General features: G+C 40.4%; 1 protein-coding gene across 2 annotated transcripts in view; it reads right to left on the minus strand.

Annotated features, from left to right (window-relative positions):
• Positions 1-23,892, minus strand: part of CDH2 (cadherin 2) — a 213,434-nt gene that overhangs the window by 182,760 nt on the left and 6,782 nt on the right. The window contains exons 1-2 of one of the 2 annotated variants that reach the window (XM_072829116.1): positions 1,766-1,823; positions 916-1,027 (exon numbers count right to left, since the gene is read on the minus strand). Coding sequence is in view for 1 of the 2 variants with exons in the window: in XM_072829115.1 (XP_072685216.1) it covers positions 916-1,027 (112 nt within the window). In the remaining variant the exon portion in view is untranslated. Of the gene's footprint in view, positions 1-915; positions 1,028-1,765; positions 1,824-23,892 lie in introns of those variants that run through there. The other variant, XM_072829115.1, reaches the window with a different exon arrangement.

A 23,892-nucleotide genomic window follows, 5' to 3' on the forward strand; every position in this document is an offset into this window, starting at 1 on the left:
GTGTGGTAGAGCCCTGTGTAAATTAATTAGCTGAGGCTGCACGGATTTTCTAAAAGGAGCTCTCTAAAACAGCCTTAGAGATATGCACGATTTGTGGGGAATAACAATCTAAATACAACTCACTAATCAATTCTTCCTGCTTTCACATTTCAATGACATTTTCTGTAATGATAAATAAGTCCATGAAAATACTACTAACCAAAATTTTATTTGCATTCAATTAGAGATAAAAGAAAGGGCTTTCTATTTTGCTTAGGATACTCTGAGTTCTAGCTCAGATTTCATCTAGACTTACTGGCATGATTACCTCAATGAACTTGATCCACATTTAAATAGGAGATGTGTCTGTATTTGATATTCACATATGTTAACAACTAAATTAACAATCTAATAATTTCTATAAACGATGTCATAAGGAAAATATGGTCTCATGCTCTTGCCTCAAGACTTAACCTGCTAAGTCATTCATTATAATTTACCTATTACTAAAGTTTGATATGTTTTATCAGAGATAATATCATAGTAATTTCTTCATTTTTTAAATTCAAAATATTAAGTGGATTTTTGCTGTAAATAATTTCTAAAACCGTTAGAATCAGATGTTTGGCAAATATCTTCCAAATTAGTAAAACATATGCAGAAAAAACTGAAAATTAATTACACAATGGTTTCTACTATAAATTAAAAATGGAAGAAATCTGAAGTTTTCAAGAGATTAGGAGCCTTCCAATTATGTACATAAGAGATTCATAAGCTCTTCTGTAATCCTAAAATAAAGTCCCTACAGTCTCATTATACTGATTGTGAAAAATTCATACTTGTTATACAGTAGAGATGATTTAGAGACTTTTTAATGGCTAATTTGTTTCAAGAGCAAAGACACTGTATGTACAAATATATCTTCTGAGATAGTACCATTGAGAAGAGGCTGTCCTTCATGCACATCTTGGGACAAGACTGCACTGTAAACATCTTCAGGAAATCCAGTCTTGCATAATGCGATTTCACCCGAAGCCTCTACAGACGCCTGCAACACAAGAAAAAAAACGTGTGCAATGATTGCTACCTCCTTCAACTGAGAAACATTCCACTTGGCATAAAGCCTCAATTTTTCAGCTATCTTGTACAAACAACCCCATTGTTTCCGAACGGTTACAATAAAATGTAGAGGGCAAAGGGTTAATCTTTTTGATAACTGGAGTAGAAGAAACAAATCCCACTTGTCTTGTCCAGTAAAATCTAAATAATACACATTCTAAGTTCTTCTAAAGACTGCACATTTCCATTAAAATGGGCACTGTGATTGAGAAATTTTCAAGTGGATCTGGGGGTAAGGGCCAGTCAACTAGTTTTTAGGCTCCACAGATTACCATGGCCAACTTAACTTTTCAAGAAAAATGTATGCATTCCAGTATATAGATTTTTATACTCTCATCCAGTTCTCTGGCTACGAAGTTTGTTTTGATATACCCTGTTCAAGACAAAACTACAATATACTTAACTGCACGATATACAGTATTTTTTTTTACCAGGTAAAACCAATCAATCAAAAGTATATATTTCTCTGATTTGAAGGGGACACACTAAAAATATAAATAAAGATTAATACAACGGTTTTCTTTTTATACTTAAAAATTAGAAAGCCTTTCTTGCCATCTTCCTATTATCACATACACAGCTAACTACCCAGTGTGATTAGAATTCAATCATACCAAAAAAAAAAAAAAAAGAACTCAATCTTACCAAGCGCCATCTAACCACTTACCTCTCCAAGTTAGTGTCACTGTCTTCCAGCCCTACTGACTCATCACAGCACTCAACAGAACTCGTGCAGCGCTTACATTAATTATAGACCACTTCACCCTGCCCTCATGGGCATCCAAAGACAGGAGGAAGCAGAGGGCACAGAGGCTGCCAGAGGGACTGCCATAGCTGCGGGGCCAGCATTAGGAGCAACCCGCAGTGGTGAGGAGAATCAGAAATTGGGAAGGAGGAAGAAGTCCCAGAAAATAAAGGAACTGAAAGCAGTTGTCAAAGCAATACCACACAGCTTCACAATTAAAAGACTACCTGGATTATGCATGAGAAGTTTTGCAAATACTAAAGTCACAAAAATCCACACTAATCTAATATTTAAACTGTTCTTTTCAGATCTAGGAAAATAAAGAAAAAAGTAAATTTGAACTTCGTTAAATATTACCCAGTATTTAATCTCAAAAAAGTATTCGGGACAACAGTGAGATAATAGTTCAGATGCCTTAAATTAGCAAACAGTTTTAAGCCTCTTATGTGCAAGAAAGGACTGTATCAAGTCAAGGATCCACCCCCTCATGTAGGTGTTAGTGGAAGCTGGTACAGGCACAACTGGAGTGCAGTTTGGACAATTCTAGTGAAGATGAATGTGGATCTATCCTAGCCTACATGCTAGGTATAATCCTGGGGAAACGCCTATGGGTGCTCCAGTCAATATACATAGGCATGTTCACATGTTCATTGCAGCAGTTATGACAGCAGGACCTGAAGACTACCTAAACATCCAACAAAATTTTCACATTACCCAAAAAAAAAAAAAAAAAAGGAACACTCAATACATTAGAAAGGAAGAATTGGAGCTACATTTATCCACAGGGTTCCATCTCCAAACAAACAAACAAACAAACAAACAAGTAGTCAGTTTTCTTAACATCCATGCAACACTGCAAGAGAAATTCAATTATAAATCAACCTAGGGCTGACTATTATTTTTTGGTTAATTTCAGAAATCTGTTTATGCAAAACTATTAGACAAAGCACTCTGTAGCATAAATCTTGCAAAAAAAATAAAAGCATGATGGATGGCTTCATTTTTATAAAGTTTAATACTTTTTGTATAGACATGAAGATGTCTATAAGATGACGTGAAGTTACTGACACATATAAAGCAGAATATAAAAACGCACAAGGTAGTGATAAACACCAAACAGGACAGCAGCTAACCCCGGGGAGGGCAAGATAGGAAAGGCATCAAGGGTCGTACAGGCAGGCGGCTTTGATTTTACTTGTAATAAGTCCTTTCTTCCAAAAAGAATGTACAGTAAAATGTGAAGATATGCACAGGAACATGGGTACAAACTATTATTATTCCTCATTTATCGTGTACACACTATGTATTTCATAATAGAGAGAAAATATTAGGGGATAAGTAAGAAGTAAGGGGTAGGGCTTCCAACACCCATCACATTTGGGACACTGGATGCTACTTTGATTCTTGCCAGCTGGAAATATCCAGGCGCTTGTACTGGGCCTGGCAAACAGCAGGCACTCGGTAAGTAAAAGCTTTTAGCTAACCAAAACAACTGAAGAGAACTCCCCCATTCACCATATAAAATGGACCGATGTGTTGTAAATCTGTGTCCCACTGACGGGTTAGAAGTCGGCCTCTTCACCTCCAGCCCAGGTTTCTGCAAAGGGAGACCGTGGCAGGGTTCCAATTGAGGAAAGGTGGGAGCAGAGCTCTGGAGGGGCAGCATGCAGTAGACAGGGGTCACATTCCAACATGGCCATTCAGGCAGCGTGCACCTGGCTCAGCACCCAGAGATCCATAAAGTCTAAAAACTAGCAGAAAACTGTAACCTTCTCTTTAGTTCTACTGCTACTGTTTTGTTTTCCAGTGGATCTGCCCTAAGGTGGAAGAATGAGCAACAACATGCTCCTCATGCAAATTCACAGGAATGGAATTTCAAGGCCAAATAAAGTCCATCAGGATTTTACTGGGTATGTTCACTTCTGAGTTTCTATCTTATTTCAGTGGAGGGAATTTCTGTCCTCAACATGTTTTTGTTTTTGTTTTTAAGATTGTTTTTATTTATTCATGAGAGACACACAGAGAGAGAAAGGCAGAGACACAGGCAGAGGGAGAAGCAGGAGCCATGCAGGGAGCCCGATGTGGGACTTGATCCCTGGTCTCCAAGATCACACCCTGGGCTGAAGGAGGCGATAAACCGCTGAGCCACCCGAGCTGCCCTGTCCTCAACATGTTATCCTTTGCTCAACCTCTCTGCTCTGCTTATCAGGAAAGGGGGCCTACCTGCATTAGGTGGCTGGGAGAATTTCTGAAACCGTGTCGGTAAAGCACATACTGGCTTTACCAACATTAAATACCCATGGGGTTCATATATTACTTTATTTTCTCTCTTTTTTTAAGATTCTATTTATTTATTCATGAGAGACACAGAGAAAGGCAGAGACATAGGCAGAGGGAGAAGCAGGCTCCCTCTGGGGAGTCTGATACAGAACTCCATTCCAGGATCCTGGGATCATGACCTGAGCCAAAGGCAGACACTCAACCACTGAGCCAACCAGGTGTTCCACTTTATGAGATTTCCATACGCACTTTTAACAACTAAAACTTTTCTAAATTCTTCTTCCCAAGACAAAATGGATTTGTCACATAACATGCTGCTATTCTATAATGTGTGTGTGTTTTTTTTCTTAAAAACAGGCTCCAAAAATTATTAAATGTATGGGCACATTTTTGATTGTTGCAGCTGGGGAAGGGGGTACTCCTGGCTTGTAGTGACTGAAGGCCAGGGATGCTGCTAAACACACAATACACAGGACAGCACCCACCACCGAGAATTATCCAGCCCAAAGCGTCATAGCACCAAGTGCAAGACACCCTGTTCCTTAGCAACCCATGAAAACTGGGTGTCCATCTACCCTTTAACTACCCCAGTAGTGGGAAGTTCACTGTCTTTTCAAACGGTCCACATACTCTTATTGGAACATCCTACTTTTCAGAAAACCAAAGCCATGCCACTGTGGCATGTGTGGCTTGCCCCACATTAACGGGTCACTCTGTGGACCCAGGATGAAGCTCTAAAAGTTTAAAGAAAGAAACCTTTCCCTCAAAAAGTACTCTGTGGTACAAGGAGAAGGTTGTGAATCACACACATTTTCCTAATTTTTGAATAAGGTAGGGGTCAGCAAACATTTTTCTATACAGGGCCAGATACTAAATATTTGAGGTTCGACAAGCCACAGTAACTCTGTTGAAACTGAGTTCTGCTGTTGCAATGCAAAAGCAGTAACAGACAATGGGAAATGAATGAACACGGCTCTATTCATTCAAATAAAATTTTATTTATAGACACTGAAATCTGAATTTCATCTAATTTTCGAGTGGCAAAAACATCCTTCTTTTGACTTTCTAAAAGCATTTTTAAAAACATGAAAGTCATTCTTGACCATACAAGAATGGACATCAGGGCTGTAGTCCACAATCTCTGGAATGGCATGCTAAGATTTATAAAACATCACTATCTCAACTAATTCTCACAAGAGTCCTTGGGGGGGGGGCAGTGAAATTATTCTCATTTTACACATGAGCAAACAGGTTCTCACTCAGAGGAGTGGTAAAATACTCAAGACCTCACATCTAGAAAGAAGAAGGGGCAAGTTACTTACTCTACAGTCTTTCCAAGGAGAACAAATAATTATAACACAATTTCTTTCCAGAAACTCGTACTGAGATCTATTTGCCAATGGAAACAAAACCAGATACCCTCACTGCCTTTATAAGAAGCTCAGGGCTCAATGTGGGAGCAAAATAAAGAAGTAACTGCAATAGAAGTGGTGACCAGGAGGTAGAGACCTACAGAGCCCAGGAGAGGGGCCCGGGGGCCTCCCATGCAGAACCCAGGAGTAGTCAGGAGGTGTGGGGTGGTGGGAAGCCATGCCAGGCGGTCACTGTTGAGCTGGAACAAGGCGGCAAGAAACAGCATACTGCCTGGGGAATTACAATGAGTTCAGTGTCACTGGAGTCCAAGAAGCAAGGCAGGAAGTCAAAAGTTGAGGATGGAGAGTCAGACAGGGTTAGATTATAAATGGTTTCGGGCTTAGGGTTATCCTGTTGGCTGTGAGGAGTCAGGCACAGATTTTAAGCACAGGCAGATTGCATTTGATAGAGAAGTCTCTGATGCTTCGTGGGAAAATTGGGGGGGGAGGGCTCTGACAAGTGACAGCTGGGGTATGAGTGTGGGGACACAGACTTGCGTTGGACAGGGGCTGCAGGAACAAGGAGGGGGCAGATTGTATCGGTATGTGGACAGTTAAAGCTGAGAGGCTTAGTAAGGGCAGGGATTCAGAGTGGAAGGGAGGGAGGAAGGGAATGATGCCCTCCCCCACGTTTCCAGCTGAGTGACTGTGAACTTGGGTGGCACAAACTAAGAAAGATAATCACAAAATTATAACACCAGGAACAAAGTGCCAAAGAAGCAGAAAGAATGGGATGATAAATCTGCCTGTAGAAATCAAAGAAGACTCCACAGCCGAAGTGACATTTAGGCTCTGTCTTTAAAGATGATTAAAAATTTGCCAGGAGAAAGAGGAGGAAGCAGGAAAGGGCATTCTAGGCAAAAGGTACAGCGTAGACAAAGGCTCGTTGATTTATACGGAGCTTGTAGACAACCCAAACAACCCTGATCTTTTCTTACCAGAAAAGTATTAAGTCATGGCTTCCAGGATCTTTGCTGATTTGGGGCCTCAAGGGGCAGCAATTTACATTTACCCTTCCCAGATTTGATCGTGATAAATGAATAATTCCACCTAGATTTAGTCACATCACCCCCTGCCCCAGCTCTCTGCATCAAGAAAGTCTGAGACACCCCAATGTCTACATAACCATGCTACTCAGGTACTAAAGACAGGGCGTGACTCCTGCCCAGACATCACCCTTCCCGCCAACCCGAAGCCTTAAGGCGGGCTTTGAAGAGGGGCTACCAGCTGAGTGGTGCGGAGTGTGAACTTTCAAAGTGCCAGACTTCCCGAATTTGAAACCGGCCCCGTCACTTAGTGTCTGTGAGACTTCAGAGAGGTCACAGTTCCCCATCTGGACAAGAGGTACCATAAAGGCAGCACCTACTAATTGGGCAGGGGTGAGGATTAAACGAGATCATGTGAGTAGAGCACTTGGGGTAGTGTCTGGCACGTGGTTATTCAATGCATTAGCCATGAGTAATAGTATCAACACTAGGAAGACAACATAAATCCACTCACGGGGGTCTGCTACGGCTCAGCATTCCCAAACTTGCTCCAGAATAGCAAGTAATCTGGAACACCAGCCTATACTACAGAATCCTGGGTCTACATCACGACTCACTAAAACAGAATTTCAAGACATGTGGTGGATAAATCAGTACACTAAACAAGTGCCTGCATGGCATGCAGTGGCCACACGGCCAGCCCCCACCTCCCTCCTGAAACCTTTCTGGATTCCAGGCACAGCATACCTGTCGGCCCTAGCCTTGCAGTCTAAGAACCGAGCAACAAAAAGCAATAAAGGAACAATTATTTTTTCCACTTTTAACAATCTCCTGCTGTCGCCTAGCTACCATGTACATGTGAAAATTGAATCTGCAAGCCATCTTTTTGTAATTACTGGTTCCAGAATTTTGCCCCAGGTCAGCATGGGGCTCGGGCTCTCTATTCTTTCCTCTGGAAACTATACTTTCTTGGATTTTGTTTTTTGCTCGGCTTTTAATTGGACATGATCCCATCCCTGATCCATTTAGTGATGCCCTTCTTCTCCACAATTCTTCAGATTACAGGCAGGCTGCAGAAGTCCGCTTGGCCCCAGGATGGAATTCACGCTGGCCAGAGGAGCTGAACTCATTCAGAGCCGCCCTGCGCTCTCGCACAATCAGTTCACCTATCTTGAGTTTCAATTTCCTCTTACAAGTATTTGCTCTACTCTTCCCAGGCTGAAGATCGACCTCCTTGTCTAGAAAGGACAAAAGTGTAATAGGAGTTGAGGAGTACTGCCTGCCTGTTAGTATTAGTCTATCTGTTCTGGTCCTGAGCTCGCAGTGACGTCATTTCTGTTTCCGTTAAAATTTTGTCTGTGGTCTCAACATTGGGAGCTTTAAAGCCCTGAATCTGCTACTCTTTCAGGTCCTCATTCTCTTGATTCTTTTTTATAGTCCTCCTCGGTCACTGGCTCCGCTTTCCAATTTCCTCCAAGTCACTCCGAAATCCGAGCTTTTAAATATTCGACGGGAGCCACAGTGGATGTTCAATCCCTTGCCTCTCCATCTTCTTCGTGATCAAGATTATCTATGATTGTTGGCTAAAAATTTCACATCTGAAAGCAGCCCAAAGCTAATGGAAACTTTTATCTTTTCTTTCTGGCTCTGAAGACTGCCTAACTAAAACCTAGGCTCTCTTGCTTATCAAATTTAATCAATTGGATGTTTTTCCCCCAAAGCATCAATCTCTTCATTTTTTTTCCCCTTCCAGATCCTCTATGGTCAGAATCTAGTAACAATTTTTCTGTGAAGCAGATTATCCAATGCAGACAACAAAGCTGAAAACCTCCCCCTCTCTTTTTTTTTTTTTTTTTTTTGTTTTGTCTCTTACTTTTTATGGAAATCAAGGCAGTAATGGAGCAAACCTGCTTAGGTTTAAATCCTGTCTCCACTCCCTGTGTGACCTGTGGGCACTTAGCAAGCTACGGAAGTTCACCTGCGCCTCGGCTGCTTCTTCTATACTACTACAGCTACTACTACCACCATCACTACTACTACTAGAATACCAGCTTCATGGCATTGCTGTGAAGCATATATATAGGGCTCAAAGATAATACCCGATTCACCACAAGGCAAGGGGTAGCTATGATTATGATATTGTTGGTTTTTTCTGTTATGGGGACTTTTATCACTTTGCTCCATGAAGACCTGAGAAATATTTTTAAAGCATTTTATGAAGTGGGAATTCTGAGGGAAAAAAAAATGGAAAAAGAAAACAACAATGTGCCAAATAAAAATTCATTCATGTGCAAAAGAACACAAGTAGAATCCTTTCCCTGATGCGTACTTGTGGGGTGGAGGTGGACAGTGCTGGGAAAAGAAGAGGAACAACTATGGTAATAGTTTTATTATGTGGTTAGGTCCTTCAAATTCGATAAGCAAAAATAAACAATTAGTGAAGACATTTTTTAAGTGGTTAGTGGGGTACATGGTAATAAAACAATGGACTGTTCAAGACCAAGTCTATATGACTAATTTTTTCATTTTTTTAAATCTAATTTATCACCAGACAATTACATTTGCCAGATCCTCTACATTTCACAGCATTCCATCCATGATGATGGAAGCTACAGTAAGAAGATTATTCAAGAGCTGCTGACACTCTTTAAAGATTTTTCTCTGTCAGCCATGCCAACTGATGACACTTTGAATTTCACATCCCTGGAAACATGCTTGAAATGTGAAGTTTAACCCTGCCCTTTGATATTTTTGTTTGGCCAGGTACATCACTGGAGGGAGAGCCCAGTGTTTTGAACTGGTTCTTTAACTCTTTCTTGACTTCATGATACAGTCTAAGCCAGCTTAGATGCAAGGAATCCCGCACTGAGGCCACACACTGCGCCCTGTGACTCACCTGGTAATTTCCACCTTTGCCTCCATTATATTATTAGGATGAGTCCTTGAACATCTCTAGTATCAGTACTTTAATTTTTCTGATTTTCATTTCCTTTAATGGCAAAAAGTCAAGTAATAGCATCGATGCTGGCCAAGAAACCCTACAACTCTGATGAAACTGAACTCAAAAGCCAGAGGACCGCACCATAAAACAACAGCTTGATGGACAAAAAGTCTGAGTTCTGCATACAAAAATGTGGTTTAGGGTGTCGAAGCTTGGGACCGTGTACAAGCATCTATCAAGTGAAGTCCAGAGAGATGTGTGCCACCACCCATCTCCTCAGCCATGTGAAAACAGTCTTCCTAGGCATCAAGGCTGTGTGGAGTGCAACCCCAAAATACAGACAAGAGCTTACCAATAAATGTTGTGGATTTAACTTAATGGCCAACAACACTATAGATATTCATTGACTTGGCTTATGAAAGTGTACCACTATCTAGAGATTGTGGCTCAAGCAGTTCTGCAATTAAACTGCCAGTAAAACCTCCACAAGTGCCTACAGCAATTCAGTAAAAATGACCGATCCTGCCTTACATTGATTTTGCCCCATCAACTCAGTACACTCACCAGAGATTGCAATAAGCTTTAACAAAAAAAAAAAAAAAAAAATAGAGGGACACCTGAATGGCTCAGCAGTTGAGCATCTGCCTTTGGCTCAGGGCGTGATCCCAGAATGCCGGGATCGAGTCTCCCTCTGGGAGCCTGCTTCTCCCTCTGCCTGTGTCTCTGCCTTTAAAGGACACTAAGATTTTATTTATTTATTCATGAGAAACACACAGAGAGAGAGAGAGAGAGGCAGAGACACAGGCAGAGGAGGAGCAGGCTCCCTGCAGGGAGCCTGATATGGGACTCAATTCCAGGACCCCGGGATCATGACCTGAGCCCAAGGCAGATGTTCAACCGCTGAGCCACCCAGGCGGCCCAAGATTGCAGTAGGCGTATACAAAATTTTCAAACTGTCATCAACTAGTACATTACTTAGCATCACACTTTGTTTATAATCTACTTGTAATTCATCTAACTAAATTCATTTAGTCTGGCTGATTATTAATATTTATTGAGTGGTTACCATGTTCCAGGATCTGCATGTCCATGCCTTTCATGCATCGTATCCCAATAATCTTTACAATGACTCTATGAGGTAGGTACTGTGATACTGCCATTTTTCAGGCAAGGAAGCATACTGAAAGGAAAGTGCCCTGGTTACTTAGCTAGTCAATTTAGGGATGATATTCAAACCAGCACAAAATGGCTTTTGGGACCATCCTTATCATGGCCAAGGACAAAAACATCACAAAGTATCCAAACACAGTGACACATACTACCTAACTGGCTAAGCATTGGAACTTCTATATGAATTCAGACCACTGGGATGCCTGAGTGGCTCAGTGGTTGAGCGTCTGCCTTTGGCTCAGGTCGTGATCTGAGGGTCCTGGGATCAAGCCCCACATCGGGCTCCCTGCATGGAGCCTGCTTCTCCCTCTGCCTATGTCTCTGTGTCTCTCATGAATAAAGAAAATCTTTTTTTTTTTTTAAAAAAAAAAAAAGACCAAGTGACAAATCTACCTGCTACTATTGTAATTTTTTTTCCTTAAATGATTCTCACATATAACTGTTATCTGAAATAATAGCTCCGTTTAAAATAATTCCAATGTTTCTGTACACTAGGGAAAAATTGGGGAGAAAGATATATCAGCTCAAACTTGCATAAACATCTTGTTGGTTTTTTTTTTAAGATTTCATTTATTATTTGACAGAGACAGGGGGGAGAAAGAGAGAGAGAGAGAGAACACAAGCAGGGAGAGCGGCAGGCAGAGGGACAGGATAAAGCAGTCACTCTGCTGAGCTCGATCCCAGGATCCTGGGATCATGACCTGAGCTGAAGGCAGACACTTAACCAACTGAGCCACCCAGGCCCCCTAAACATCTTGTTTTTTTAATAAGCCTCCCAATTCAAAACCCCTCCACTTCCCTTATGCTCCTCTAAAAGTACACAGGGAAAAAATTCATTTTAAGATTTTATTTATTTATTCATGAGAGACATAAAGAGAGAGGCAGAGACACAGGCAGAGGGAGAAGCAGGCTCCATGCAGGGAGCCCCATGCAGGACTCGATCCCAAAGACCCCGGAATTACGCCCTCAGCTGAAAGCAGACACTCAACCACTGAGCCACCCAGGCATCCCTACACATGGAAAGTTATCAGCAAATACATATAGCGAATATATGAATTTTCAGTAGGTGATATTGATGAAGAAATAATTATTGTATGTAATCTCTTCACATGCTTCCCATACTCCAGGCTCCCTTGTGTTCATCTATAATTAGGCCCATTTCATAAAACCTAAAGCATAGTTTCTTTTTTTCTTTTTAATGGTTTCACTTTTTAAAAATGGTTACAGACGTTTACAGTCTCCATAACTCTGATTTAATCTGAATAGCTGGCCATAGTGATGATTTATCTAATTCTAAGTCCTTGATAAGATAAAGCCAACCCAATTATACCATTATTCTTGTGAGAAAATAACGTTCACAGCACAGCTTCCAGAAACGTGCTACAGTGAGAATAGGACACTGTCAATAACACCAGAGTTCAAAGTCATTCCTGAACTCGTTTCCCAAGCAGCACCCTGCCCCGTGGTGTTCCAATAGGTTAAGCAATAAAGAAGGAAGCCCTGGAGCTCTGCATGCTAACTCAGAGGTTACAGAGCTAATATCATCAGTTCCGGTCTCAACTCAGGGGCTGAAGACCAGCATTTTTTCTCACCCAAGGCCGTGGTGAGTGATTTAAGGCTGGCATTTGGACAGTTCCACTGTGTCACCTATAAGGGGGAATGCCTCCTCCCCTCCAAAGCTCCTTTCTTGTGGAAGGAATGCTGTTAACTCTTAACACTTCCACCTCTTTCCTCTCCACTAATCACTCCTATCCTGAATGGCAGTTCTCAAAGTGTGTGCTGGGGAATACTAAGAGGTCCCCAAGATCTTTCCAGGAGATCTGAAAAGGCAAAAACTCTTCTCCTAATAGAATGACATTATTTGTCTTTTCACTCTCAATGTCTCACAAGTGTCAAGTGGAATATTCCTGAGGCCAGGCGATGTGTGATACTGTAACAGAGCTAAAGCAGCATCAGAAACAGGAATCCAACTGTCTCCTATTAAGCCAAGCATTAAGGAGATTTACAAAAACATATATGCACAGTGCTACTGTTCCCACTAATTTCTCTTTTCTGTCTTGGAAAAGACAGCTATTTTTCAATTATTAAATTGGTATTTATGTTACATATATAATGGGTTTAGTATTTTTAAGTGAATTAAATATAGTTTTTTCTCAGTTTAATTTCTAATACGCTAATACCGACAGATACTACCCACGTTGCAAAAGCTCATTGGGGCACTCAATAATTTTTAAGAGTCTAAAAGGATCTTAAGGCCAAGAAGGTTGTGAACTACTGCCCTAGAGAGAAGAACAAACTCATCTGAAGACTGAATTCAAAAGAACGATCTGGGCAGCTGGTGTCCAGCCTTGTCCCCTACTCCTCCCACTGGGGAGTCACAGGCCCACAGAAAACAAGTGTGGTGATCTCATTTTCCATGCTGGGAGTTTGCAGATCTGCAGCATTTGGGGGCTGAGGGAGGGTGTCTAGAGCTGCCTACAACTGAGTGCGCATGTTTGTGGAATCCTGGGGCTCCCCATTAGCAACAGACAAAAGCCACACCCTCAAGACCAGCCTTTATCAGAACCAGGTGATATTCTCCTTTCCCAGCTGTTGGTTCTGTTGGCTTATATTTCACTTGGTTCAGAACTAGGTTCAGGAGGAGAGGTCCTATTTATTGGGCCCCTTCAGAGACACATTTGGTATATTATCTGCATATCTTGGCAAATAATAAAGGAACCCAACACTGGGGAAGAATATACTCCTGGAGGTACCGGGTCTCTGGACAGGAAAGAAAGGATGTTTTACTATGGCCTGTATGTTTTTCAACTTGGTGGTTTGCAGCCTTGATTGTGCAGTGTGGCCGGTTTTTATAGTTGGGCAGGTAGCTTTTAACATCAAGAGGCTTTAATTCCTAAACCACAGGGTATTTTGATCTTGATGTGTGACCACAACTTATGGTGGTTATTCTCCAGGAAAGTGGCTGTTTACAGAGGTAGGGCCTAGAGCAGACAGTGGGCCTCAGGAGAGGCTGCAGGCCAGGGATCTCGGAAAACAGGCAGGACCCGTGGGGTGACCTTAGCCAAATGATGAACACTTTTGCGGGAGGGCCACTGCAGTTTGGCCCCTTGGCAAACGCCTGAGGCAGCTCAGAGCTTTTGGAGGTGCCCATGGATGGGCCCCAGGCTGAATACACAGAGACAGTTGAGGCTCAGAAAAAGGAGATTATTTCAACATCTACTGCCTAAAGACTACTGAGCAAAGTAAATAGTTGCCATTTTTAAAAGTGAATTCCAGAGTCCTATCAAGGTTCTCACTTGAAATCACTGACAGGTCTAGAGGGCAGCACTGGATTGGCTGCCTCTAAGTCTGTTCTGCATTCAAAGGCAAAAGAAACCATACCCTGGACGCTCTTAATTTGTCCATAGGCTCTGGGATCCACCTCATTCCAAGCAAGCAATCTGGACTGATCTTTTCAGACGGAGAAATCTTGCCTTGCAGAGGGCCTTTTGGGCTAAAGCAACCTCACAGCAAGTGGCAAGAGCCTGAAGACACTTGCTCCCAAGACAGAGTGTCCCACGGCTACCCACCTGACACAGCCCACGCTGGTGACAACCCCAGGCTGACGGTCTCCTGGGGCTTCACAGGGAACGGTGAGGCAGGTTTTGATGTGCTGGTTGCAAACCAAAACCCAGCAGGGAGAGGCTCCTAGTGGGAGGTTATATTCAGCACTTTGTACTCACCCAAGGGGAGGGGATCCACCCAGGCATTCTGCGTTTTCTCTGAGAAAGCTGGCATTTGAGATACTGCCACCTATGTGCGAGGTTCAGGAATATCCGATGGTGGCAAACCCTGTCTTCACTGACTTCCATCCATCATATTCAACATCTTTAAGTCTTCCTTTCCCTTTCACCTTTGTGTTCAGTTCCCAGGTCATGGATTACAGACAAGAAGCTTAGCCTGATTAGCATTTAGGTAAGGCTAAACTGAAGGTTTTCTCAGCCCACTGTGAGTCTTTCCCTCAGATATCATGGGCTCTCTATTATGGTCTCTGGGACACTCAGAGGCAGGTCCTGGGGTCCTAATTCCATCCAGGATAAATCTTCTGAGATCGAGATGGGTTTGCCTTCTAACTTTGTAGGCTGTGCAACTACTGTTGTGATCAACTTGCATGCTGCATTAGGCTTGAGGACTCTAAAAAGTAAAACCATTGATCTTCTAAGGCTTCATGAGGTTGGAAGCAAGTCAGTCCTAACAGAGGCCCATCTCCGCCCCGCCCCCACCCCGCCGCCATGGGCAGTCTTCATACTTCTGAATGACCCCAAGCTTGGTGGTGAAGAACATGCATTCAATGGTTAGTCCAAAATCTGGGGAAGGTTTACGGGAACCCTCACTCCCTACTTTCATGTAGAGGGAGCTACACTAGCAATAGCACTCCGGACCTCTGTCAGCCTCTCTGGCATTTTCCTCTGAAACAAAAGCGCATGCAGAGTTCAGTATCTTCATCCCCTCTTTGATGCTGGGAGCCAGCCTGCCTATACAGTGTAGGTATCAGCATGCTCAGGTGAACATATAAGAGCAGGGTCCCCAGGTAGGAGGCTGGCCCTCACCCAGCATTGCTGAAGATGGGAGGCAAGGGGGGGGGGCGGGGACGGATTATTTGGAGAACCAATTTATTTAATCCATGTTCTCCACTCTCACCTTTATCAGTAATAAAGGTTGTATTTTGACTCTCTTTCTGCTGACCCTTATATTCTTTGTCTAGAACTTAGATGGATAAGCAGCACTATTTATTAGGTCTCTTCAAAGACACCCAAATTACATACAAAGTCTCAATATTACTTAATACTCAAAGGCCAAGGCTCAAAGATCAACAAGAAGCCAGACTACATAACATCCTTATACCACTCGCAGAGAGAGCCACAAGCCACCAGGATGGCTGACCACAGAGGGTCCAAGAGCGGACATCCAAGTCTCTTCAAGTGCTTGCAGAAGCCCAGGTGCTAGGAAGAGAAAGTCATGTGTACCTCTGGACTACTCAGTGACTACAGTGCTGGGCCCAGCCAGGTTGAGGTCATGAAAAACAAGGCCATTCAGAGAACTGTCAACCATTCATCAGTTATCTGCATCTCTTAAAATCACTACCATGGGGCCCTGTGGCTACTGACAGAAACTGCCTACTTCCATGTTATCCTATCCTAATTCCGGCTCAGTCTATTAAACTTTCCCATTCATAAGGCCAAAGATGCTCCCTGAAATTGAGATCCTTAAAGTCTGGATTATAAAGTCTAAATCCTCCTCCAGGCTGCTATCTTTCAAGATCTAGAACAGACAAGTTTCTTTTGCTCCCACTGTGTGTATACTCTTGCAGACTTCCAAGGAACTGGTTGTTACCAGCAAGGCAAAACCCTGTTCAAGTTCCCAATGGCCACTTCCTAGAGGTGTGCCTTTAAGGGAATGCATTAAGTAGGCTTCAGTCAGACATTTGTAAAATGGATAGTGATGATAATGCCTATCTTATCTCAGGGGGCTGATGTGAGATTACATGAGACAATGCAGGTAGAGGGCTTGGCCTGGCACACAGTAAGCACTCAGCAAATATTAGATTTAATCACATGAGTCAGCTTTCAAGAAGGCTCAATCCTTAGCAACACGCCACATAAGCCACAACTGAAAATTTTAGGCAAAAGGAATAGGCAATAAACAAACAGTAAAGCGAAGCTATAGACAAATTACAAATGTCATCTGTCATTCATTCAGACACCTCAAGGAAGATAAAAAGGCCAAAATACATATAAAAACAATCTTCAACTCATCTGTAACCGGAGAGTGCAAATTGAAACCAAAGAGATACCATTATGCAGTCCACGAGATTGTTAAAAATTTTAAAGTTTGGCTACAACATATGTTTAAATTATGGAAAAACAGAAATATGTACATGGTGCTGGTGGACCAATTTGGAAAACATTCCTGTTTGCAACCCAGCAATTCTACTCCTTGGTACATATCCCAGAGCAGTTCAACATTCCTTCACCTGGGAGCTTGCTAGACATGCAGATTCTGAGTTTCCACCACAGGTTTACTGAATCAGAAGCCCAGAGGGTGGGGCCAGGAATCTATGTTTAACGGGCCTTCTGGTGATTCTTACACAAGCTCAAGTTTGAGAAATGCAGTCCTAGAGTGTCCCTGACACTTAATGCCCAGGTGGCAAGTACAGGAATATTCATAGTAGCAAAATTCTGAAGCCACACACACAAACTCATCAACAACAAATTGAATAAGTGAATGCTACCATATTCATAGCATGCAATGCCCTAGAGCAGTGAAAATGAACAAATTATAGTTACACAACTCAACTGAATGAATCTCACAGACAGAATGCTAAGCAGAAGAAGCAAATCACAAAAAATACATTATATATATGTATACATAAATACACACATATGCAAGGCACATTTATATATAAATGCATAATACATATACACTTACATAAACACATCTCTCCCCCCCCATATATATGGAATATATACAAAGATGGTTAACACTATGAAGACAAGCAACAAATAATTAATTAGAAAAATGAAGATAGTGGTTACCTCTGGAGGGGGAAGGGGAATGGAAATAGAAACAATATTCTGGAGACTTCCAAGTTACTGGCATCTGGAGACTTCCAAGGTACTGGCAATCTTCCATTTCTTAACCTTTCTAGTAGTTACACTGACATATTGTACATTTTTTTTTTGAAGATTTTATTTATTTATTCCTAAGAGACACAGAGAAGCAGAGACACAGGCAGAGGGAGAAGCAGGCTCCTCATAGGGAGCCTAATGTGAGATTCAATCCCCGGACCAGGATCATGCCCTGGGCCGAAGGCAGACGCTCTATCGCTGAGCCACCCAGGTGTCCCATACACTTTTATTATTTTTTACACTGTGCATATATGTTTTATATATTCCCTCACACGTATCACATTTTACAATTAAAAAAATATTTTTTAAAAGGTTGAACTTCATATATATACAAGATAGAACTGATGCCATCCTGCCTTAATTTTTGCCCCCTGCACTCAAATAAATACCAAACCAGAACACAGGCTCTGACATCAGGCTGCTGGCATTTGAATCCCAGTTCCTTCCCTTAACAAAATCACTTTGGGCACATTGTTTTAAACTATCTGTACTTTGGTGTCCTCATATGTAAAACAAGTATAATCTTTTGTGAATTAAATGAGTTAATACACTTAAAGTACTCAAAACAGTGCCTGGCACACAGTAATTACTCAAAAATGATGTGCTATTATTAGGGCAGGATGAAACCCAGTTAAAAGTAACATTTCCTGCATCGAATCGCCAATAAATCATCAGCATCTACAAGAACAATGAATCTTCCCTCTGTTTTTGCAGGTTCTGTGCTGGCATCAACCAACATTATCTTCAACCCCCTTCTGTCTATTAGGTCCTCCTCATCATCATGTTAAAAGCATTCAGAAAGGAGTAAGTTACTCTGGTTCCAGGCTAGTCTCAACACACACACACACACACACACACACACACACACACACACACTTGCATCAATATCAGAACATTAAAGAATTAAATCACAGAAGCAAAGAGACAGACCTAGAAGACACCAGAATAGCTTCTGTTCGATTACCTGGAATTCCCAAATCAAATTGCCGGCAGAATAACACTCCATATATATTAACCTCTTGCCCTAATCTTATCAGCCTAGACAACATATGCTAGAATTTAAAGAGGAATGTTAAAATATGTGTCCTTCAACTGTGCCTTCCCAGTGGGGTCAAAGGGACACTGGTGATAGTCCTTACAGGGTTACAAGTAATCTGGCTAGAACGCTGAATGTAGAACAAAGCTTTGAACAGCCAAGAGCTCAAATTTATTCAAATAATTAAATTATCCCTCGATATGCCCACCAAATCTTCAGTTAAAGAGCTTATATACTTTGTTTACCATCTAAAAGCACTTTTCTAAGTGATGTATATATATTAACCCATATACTTTTCATAATCACCTTATGATAGATACTATCATAAAAATGTCATGTTGTCCAAGTGCACATAACAACCAAGTGTCAGAACTGAGGCACAAACACAGGTCAACTAGCTCCGGAGACCCCAATCTTAACAAATATGCCTCACTGCCACGCTAGGTAACCAAGTCCGCACAACTGGAAAGAAAAAAAGGACAAGAACCAAGAATCTAGAAATGTTAAACTTAATAAAGGGAACATTTCCGCTCAGAAAAAAAGTTTCATTTGACTAATGACAACCCCTCATGTGCTGGTGTGTATGTGTATCATGTGTATAAAATCTTAGTGGGAGAAACTGAGCAGGACTCCCTACCCTCACACGACACACAAAAAGAAATTTCAGATAAGTAAACATCTAAATGTGAAAATATACACAGATAAATACAATTTGATATAGCATGAGGTTTAGGAAGACTGTGTTTGAAGGTGGATGGTCTCAATTTATATATTGGCACAACCACCAGAGTAGCATTCCGGGAACACAAAATGTGTGTGTGTGTATTTTAAATTATGAAGAACCAGGACGCCTGAATGGCTCAGTGGTTGAGCATCTGCCTTTGGCTTGGGGTGTGATCCCAGAGTCCAGGGATCGAGTCCCACATCAGGCTCCCCACGGGAAACCTGCTTCTCCCTCTGCCTGTGTCTCTGCCTCTCTTTCTGTACCTCTCATGAATGAATGAATGAATGAATGAATAAATAAATAAATAAATAAATAAATAAATAAATAAATAAAATCTTTTTAAAAAATTATGAATAACCAAGACTTAGGAAAATAAGGAATAAGAATCGACAAAATTAAAATTAAAATAAGATGACAATCTCAAAAATAAGATGACAAAGTCTATTATAATTGCAAATACTAAAAAAAGTAACCTCACTATTTTCAAAAATGCCTTTTTTTATTTAGGTCATAAAATGGTTTAAGCCACCAGCAGATCGTCCATTGTTATCTACATGTAAATATATCAGTATCCCTCCTTTTAAACACAGCTCCATAGAGACAGTCTCAAATAAAGGGAGGACAATAAATCAAATCATGGATAACTCAGTTTCATTTACAAAGAAGTTAACCATAAATCGATTTGTAAATTAAATCTATGATTATGATATTCTCCCCAAATGTTCTTAGTATTTGTCAAACAGAAAAGACAGAACTGCAAATAAAGTTTAATGCCAAAAACACAAACACTGCGCGTCAACACTTTTATGGGTTGGAGTGAAACACAAGTGAAATACAAAGTATTTATCAATAAGCTGAGGCCATGCAAAAAGTACAATCTCTATAAATAGTGTAAAATAAAGTCCACACGTGTAAGAATGTAAATAAATTAGAGCTGCCCTGAAGCAAACAAATCCTTGGTGGGCTGGAATTTGATTCTTTAGTCCTCATCTCTATGCATGGAATCCTCCATCTAGAATCTGGTCTACTAAACCACCATTATATAAATGGAGAGAAAAGGTCTCTAAAAAGAAAGATCTTGGGACAATTGTATGGCACTCTGCATACTTCATGGCAACCTCTCAGATCTAAAAAAAAAAAAAAAAACCTATACAAACACAAAAGAGGGTCAACCGTACCCAAAGATGCACTGAACAGCTGGAAAGCTAGCAGTTTATGGCATTACAACTCCTCCATTTAAAGTTTATTAAATTAAAATTAAATCTGGGTAAGATCTCATTGAGAAGTGGGTCACTAGTAAGCTCAGAGAAGGTATTAAGAAGCATCACTGAAAAGATTAGAATCTGTTAACACCCAATCCTCTGCTTGAAGACTTCAAATCAAAAAGACATATAATTCTTTGTCTCCATCCTCCTTCTGATAGAGGCAGTAACATACTGCATCCTAAATGTTTTTTGGGTTTTTGGCTAAATAATACTGCCAAATTGAAGAACTACAGTAGAAAAAATCTGAGTAGGAAAACCCACAAAAGGTATCATTTCATGGCTTGATAAACCATAAATACTCAAGCAAACTTTAGCTGCAGTGAAATAATCACTCCATTCTTTTAAACAAAAGGAATCAGTTTTTTAGGGACACCTGGGTGGCTCCGCGGTTGAGCATCTGCCTTTGGCTCAGGGTGTGATCCCGCAGTCCTGGGATCAAGTCCCTCATCAGGCTCCCTGCATGGAGCCTGCTCCTCCCTCTGCCTATGTCTCTGCTCTCTCTCTGTGTCTCTCATGACATTTCTCATGAATAAATAAATAAAATCTTAAAAAAAAAATCAGTTTTCATCTTCCTTAATTTCTGGGTATTTCTATAACATGAGTCTTTCCTAATTTCTGACTATTATAATACATATGACACAAATACATGGACAACTCTAAAATTGAGTGGAAGATGTCAGGCATAAAAGGGAATATGGTAGGTGATGCCATAAAGCACAATGATTCCGTAAGAATAAGCAAAAGTAATAGATGGTATTAGAAGTCAAACAAATCCTCAGCATTGGAGGATGGTTACAATTGGAGGAGGGTACTCATGTGGTGCTGGGGAGGCTATGTCTTGATTGGGTGCTGATTCACTTAGGAGGTCCAATTTATGAACATTCAGCAGGATATCCACTTATGTGTGCACTTTCCTGCATGCATGGGGTAGTTCCAGAAACTGTGAGTGTATATGTTTAGGTGTCTTATCAAATCTGAATTCTGAATTCCCTAAAGTACAATTTGGGGAAGCAGGACATTAGAAGCTAATTTTGAACATGTTAGCACCAAATGAACTCTACTGGGGGTGGATGCCAAAGGAGCTGCAAAAGGCTAATACTTTGGCCACACGAAACACATTTTTTCTTGATTTACTGGACCAGAAAGCCATAAAGAATGAACTTCAGACTTTGAACCCATTGTGTTAACCAATTAAGACAACAAAAGAAAAAAAAAATTTAAGTGGTCACACTCTCTAGTTTATTAAAGACTTATGTTAAGCAAAAGGAGTGGATTATATCTCTTTTAAACTTAGTAAAATTAATGGCTTTTTAGTCATTTATTTCAGAGTTCACTTAATAGCTTCCCAATCAACCAAGAGACATTTTGTTGGAGATTATAGTCAAGCCAACTGTATCCACCCAGTTACAATAGGTCAAGTTACAAGCAAAACAGTTCTAGGCTTTCTCCTCAGCAAACAAATCCATGTCTGTACTGAAGTCCCTCCGTCCCTCCGCAAAACATTCACATGAATCTGCTTTAGTAGTTCCTTTCGAGATGTGGACATATATATTTCAAAAGACCCCAAATAATTTCATTTGTGGGAGAAAAAGTAATTCAGATGATTCAAACATGGAAAATGTGTCACTAAACATATTTCAAAACTTGGTAATACAGTCTCTTGAATTTATTTTCACAGGAAAAAAAAAAAAAAAAACACTGAAAAACCAGTATCAAAAAAAGAAAAAAACAAAAAACATGCACAGCCTGAGGGCCTCTAGGCTCTTAGAAAATATTTTAAGTTCTAGGATTCACACAAAAAAATTACTTTTGAGCACTTATCAGCATATTATTTGTTGACTGAGACAACTTGGAGAACATTCTAAAACTGATTATGAATTATTTCTCTACGGTATTTTCTTCTTTCTCTAACATATTTTAAAAATGAGTGAAAATCCTAACCAAGCACTACATTTTGGCTTCAGAGGCCAAAATATTTAAGGTCAAAATTAATAGAGAAGATAACTCTGAAGTTGACTATTTAAAGAAAAATATCTTATCAACTCAGTAAAGAGGAACTAAAACTCCTTTCTAATGCAATCTTCATTCCTTGAGTACCATTGTATTGAAAGGATCCCAGCCAGTAGAGGGAGGGAGAAAACCATGTGCTTTGCACAGTCAGGCTCAATCTACTCTGACAGATAGCGTTTTACTCTGGATTCTCAGGAAAACTACTCAAACCGAGTTCCACTTTCATCATCTCTAAAATGGGAATTTTTACTCACTATAACCCTATCTCACAGGGTTACAGAAATAATTAACAGAGATAACATATTAGTCTTCTTCACTAAAACTAAAAATATTTTATTGTAAAGGTTTAGTACTACCAGACATTAGTTTAAAAAAAAAAAAAAAGATTCGAGGAGGTGGCAGCAAATATCTAAAGTTTTAATGGTTTTCTCTGGTATGTGTGCTTTTCTGAGTTATATGAATGACCTACTGACAATTAATAAAAATAAATTGTGAGATGTCTTAAAACTGAAAAGGCCATCCTTACTGAAATCAGTAACAGGAAAGTTCAATAACTAGGTGCACCTGCTGGTTCAAGGTGTAGAGTGTGCGACTCTCGATCTTGGGGTCCTGAGTCGAGCCCCATATTGGGTGCAGAGATTATTTAAATAAATAAGTAAATAAAAAGACTTAAAAAAAACTTCACTAACGCAACAGAAGAAAGTCGAATAAACTCAAAACTTATTTTAATAATGAGGAAAAAATGGTCATTTCACATTTTCATTTCCAGTAATTTCTGGAATTATATTCTAAACTATGACCCTTTACTTAACTTTTTTTTTTTTTTTTTTACTAATTCCTTTTACTAATTCACTGAAAATTATAATATATCAGAATGAGGAGGAGGGAATCTGGGTATAAATATTTTCAATTATGGTCACGCAAAAAATTGCTTTTATTTTTTTAAAGATTTTATTTATTTATTCATGAGAGACAGAGAGAGAGAGAGAGAGAGAGAGAGAGAGGCAGAGACACAGGCAGAGGGAGAAGCAGGCTCCATGCAGGGAGCCGGACATGGGACTTGATCCCCGGTTGCAGGCGGTGCTAAAACCGCTGTGCCACCAAGGCTGCCCAAAAAATTGTTTTTAAATTAACACAAAACTAATATTAAAACTATAATATATATATAAGGATGCTATGGTCAAGTAAATTTTTAAGTTAACACACAAACCAATGTTAAAATCACAATAAATAGGAGTATATATTATTACTCCAGGACTTATTTATTTTTGTTATATGTAGGCATATGGATCAAGCATGTCTCCAAGCGCTTCTCTATATGATTGCCATATTGTATTTATAATAGCACTTCCTTTTAAATAGCTCAAGCTGTTTTAAAGACATTACACAATTAATTTTCCCAATGCTACTTGGGAAAAACCCAAGTTAAACAATTTATTTAATCAAGGCAGTAGACCAGAACATCTGATTGCTACACTAACTATTCCTCTGGATCTCAAGTTCAAGATAGTAGTAAGGTCTTTAGACTACAATTTAGACCACATTTTTGCCACCAGA

Source organism: Canis lupus, chromosome 6 (assembly GCF_048164855.1).
Source record: "Canis lupus baileyi chromosome 6, mCanLup2.hap1, whole genome shotgun sequence".
Lineage (NCBI taxonomy): Eukaryota > Metazoa > Chordata > Mammalia > Carnivora > Canidae > Canis > Canis lupus.